Genomic DNA, 2,500 nt, shown 5'->3' with positions numbered 1-2,500 from the left:
ATTGATGATGATTGTGATGAATATGATGACAGTGATTGTGATGATAATGTGATTATTATAACGGTGATTATTGTGATAATTACTATATTACTGATTATCATGATTGTGATTAATGTGATGATAAGGACAATAATAATAATAGTAAAAGTAAGAATAATAGTAATTACCATAGTTTCAATAAAACAATTCAAAGGCCACAATTCGAAACTCACCGAGGCGGAAATGAAGGCGAACGCGATGCTGATGACGTTAAAGGAAAAGGAGATGGCCGACGCCTTTGAAAATTTGAATTTCCCGCCCGCGAAGAATTTCATGACGGTTAGAGAGGAGATCGAGGCCAGTAACGTGTTTCAGTTCATCTCTGACATGCCCAAAGGTGAGATTGTATTTCGTTTAGTTTTCCTATTAATCGGTTTATTTGTGGTGGGTTTAGATTGAGTGTACATTTTGAATGTTTGTGTCATTTATTGATAAATGTTTAGCATTTTCTGCGCTGTCTTTAATTCATTTAGTAAAAGCAGTCTTCCTTTTCTCTGCCATAGTAATATTTTGTTTGAACAATTTTCACAATATGAGCTTTCCCAGTACTACTTCCAAAAACAAATTTTGTACAGCTTAGAAAAACACTAACAGTTGCTTATCATAAGAGCTTTGGTTGAAGCAACTTCAACCTTGCTCGTTAATTACTTATTTATGTGCACTTTGCAGGTGCGGCGTTACACATGCACAGCTCATCAATGGTGTCCATGAGTTGGGTGATTGAAGAGATAACCTATTGGCCGAATCTTTATATGTGTTATACGAACAATGGGAAACTGAAGATGAAGTATGTATAATTCTGTGAATAAAATGCTTAGTTTATAAATTGGTCTATATGTGCTTTGGATTGTATTTTGTTCATCTATGATATACTGTATGTAAAATTTAAGAATGTTCTTAAGTGTTTTTTTCATAATGTATATATATATATATATATATATATATATATATATATATATATATATATGTATGTATGTATATACTGTATATATATACATACATACATATATATATATATATATATATATATATATATATATATATATATATATATATATATATATATATACTGTATACACACACACACACACACACACACACACACACACACACACACACATATATATATATATATATATATGTATGTATGTATATATGTATGTATGTATGTATTTATGTATATATATATATATATATATATATATATATATATATATATATATATATATATATATATATATATGTATATATATACATACATACATTAATTTCACTAGATGTTTAGCACTTCCTTCTTTTCTGTAAAGACGTTTATGTAATAAAACAGTGTGGAATAGGTTACTCAACCAGAAATCTTTCCATCCCAGCAGGTCCTAACCCCCCCCTCCCTACTAAGGTATCGCATCCTCTCTTCCCAGGTTCACAGAGGCACCCGATACGTCATGCGCATGGCAGCTGGTGAGCGAAGTAAGGGCGACGTACCCGACGGAGGATGACTTCAACCGAGAACTGACCGAGAAGCTGTCTCTCTGGACGGACGATCCAGATGGTGACGACCGATGACTTTTTTTTATATTATTATTGGATGATAGGAGAAAAATGATGGAGGGAGAGAGGGATAGAGGGAGAGGGAAGGATGGATAGAGGGAGGAAGGGAGGGAGGGAGGGAGGACGGCTTCAACCAAGAGATAAAAGAAAGATGAGAGAGGAAAGGAAAATAAAGCAAAAGGGAAAAGATAGAGAGGAAAGTAACTTAATTCTTATATTTAAGGAACTAAATGTTTCCTCAGTCTGTCATAATTTGATTAATAACAGAAGAACGCTTGATATAATGTATGTAACCGAAAAAAGAATAACGGGCAAAAATAGTTATCTTAGATGTCTTAGACTCGATTTAAAACTAATAGTATATAAGACGTATAATATAATACCATGAACAATGTGTTTAAAATGTTGCTGTTTCGCTTTCAGAGGCATACCCTGATATCTCTAGTGCATGGGATGCATTTGAAGACGCACTGAGTGCCCAAAAAGGCATCGTATTGTATCGACCGGCATACGAAAGTTACCTGTACCAAGCGTTAAAGGAGTTCATGGAGGATAACGTGCTGTATCTGGAGTTCCGAGGGACGCTGACACCGGTGAGTTTGAATCTGTGTTACAGATTTTTGCATGTTGTGGATATAATCACAGGTTCTGTGATGCAGTTCAATTGCCTAAGGTAATGCTTAATGAATAACATAGGTACATTTATAGGGTTGTCCATATTCCGATTACCGCATTGATGCTAGATGGTAATGACCATTTATGACTGAGCATATAATAATCTGATGCATTTCATGATAAGAAAATGTCGTAGGCTAATTATCCACAACACTCGAAAAAAACGAGGATGTACAGATAAAATATCTATGACTCTTAGACATAACCCTACACATCTCTTAAAATCCAATGTAAGATC

At 34.0% G+C, this 2,500-nt stretch overlaps 1 protein-coding gene across 3 annotated transcripts in view; it reads left to right on the top strand.

The window, feature by feature from the left end:
* Positions 1–2,500, top strand: part of LOC122257871 (adenosine deaminase 2) — a 22,761-nt gene that overhangs the window by 11,070 nt on the left and 9,191 nt on the right. For all 3 annotated transcript variants that reach the window (XM_086548308.1, XM_043023393.2, XM_086548301.1), the window contains 4 exons: positions 194–376; positions 709–826; positions 1,458–1,588; positions 2,011–2,180. In XM_086548308.1, the coding sequence (XP_086404434.1) occupies positions 194–376; positions 709–826; positions 1,458–1,588; positions 2,011–2,180 (602 nt within the window). The remainder of the gene's footprint in view (positions 1–193; positions 377–708; positions 827–1,457; positions 1,589–2,010; positions 2,181–2,500) is intronic.

The sequence above is a fragment of the Penaeus japonicus genome, unplaced genomic scaffold, assembly GCF_977035675.1.
Source record: "Penaeus japonicus unplaced genomic scaffold, GWHDUDI00000001_assembly GWHDUDI00000002, whole genome shotgun sequence".
NCBI lineage: Eukaryota > Metazoa > Arthropoda > Malacostraca > Decapoda > Penaeidae > Penaeus > Penaeus japonicus.
Note: the sequence above shows the minus strand (reverse complement) of the source record. Positions and strands in the feature narration are given on the sequence as shown.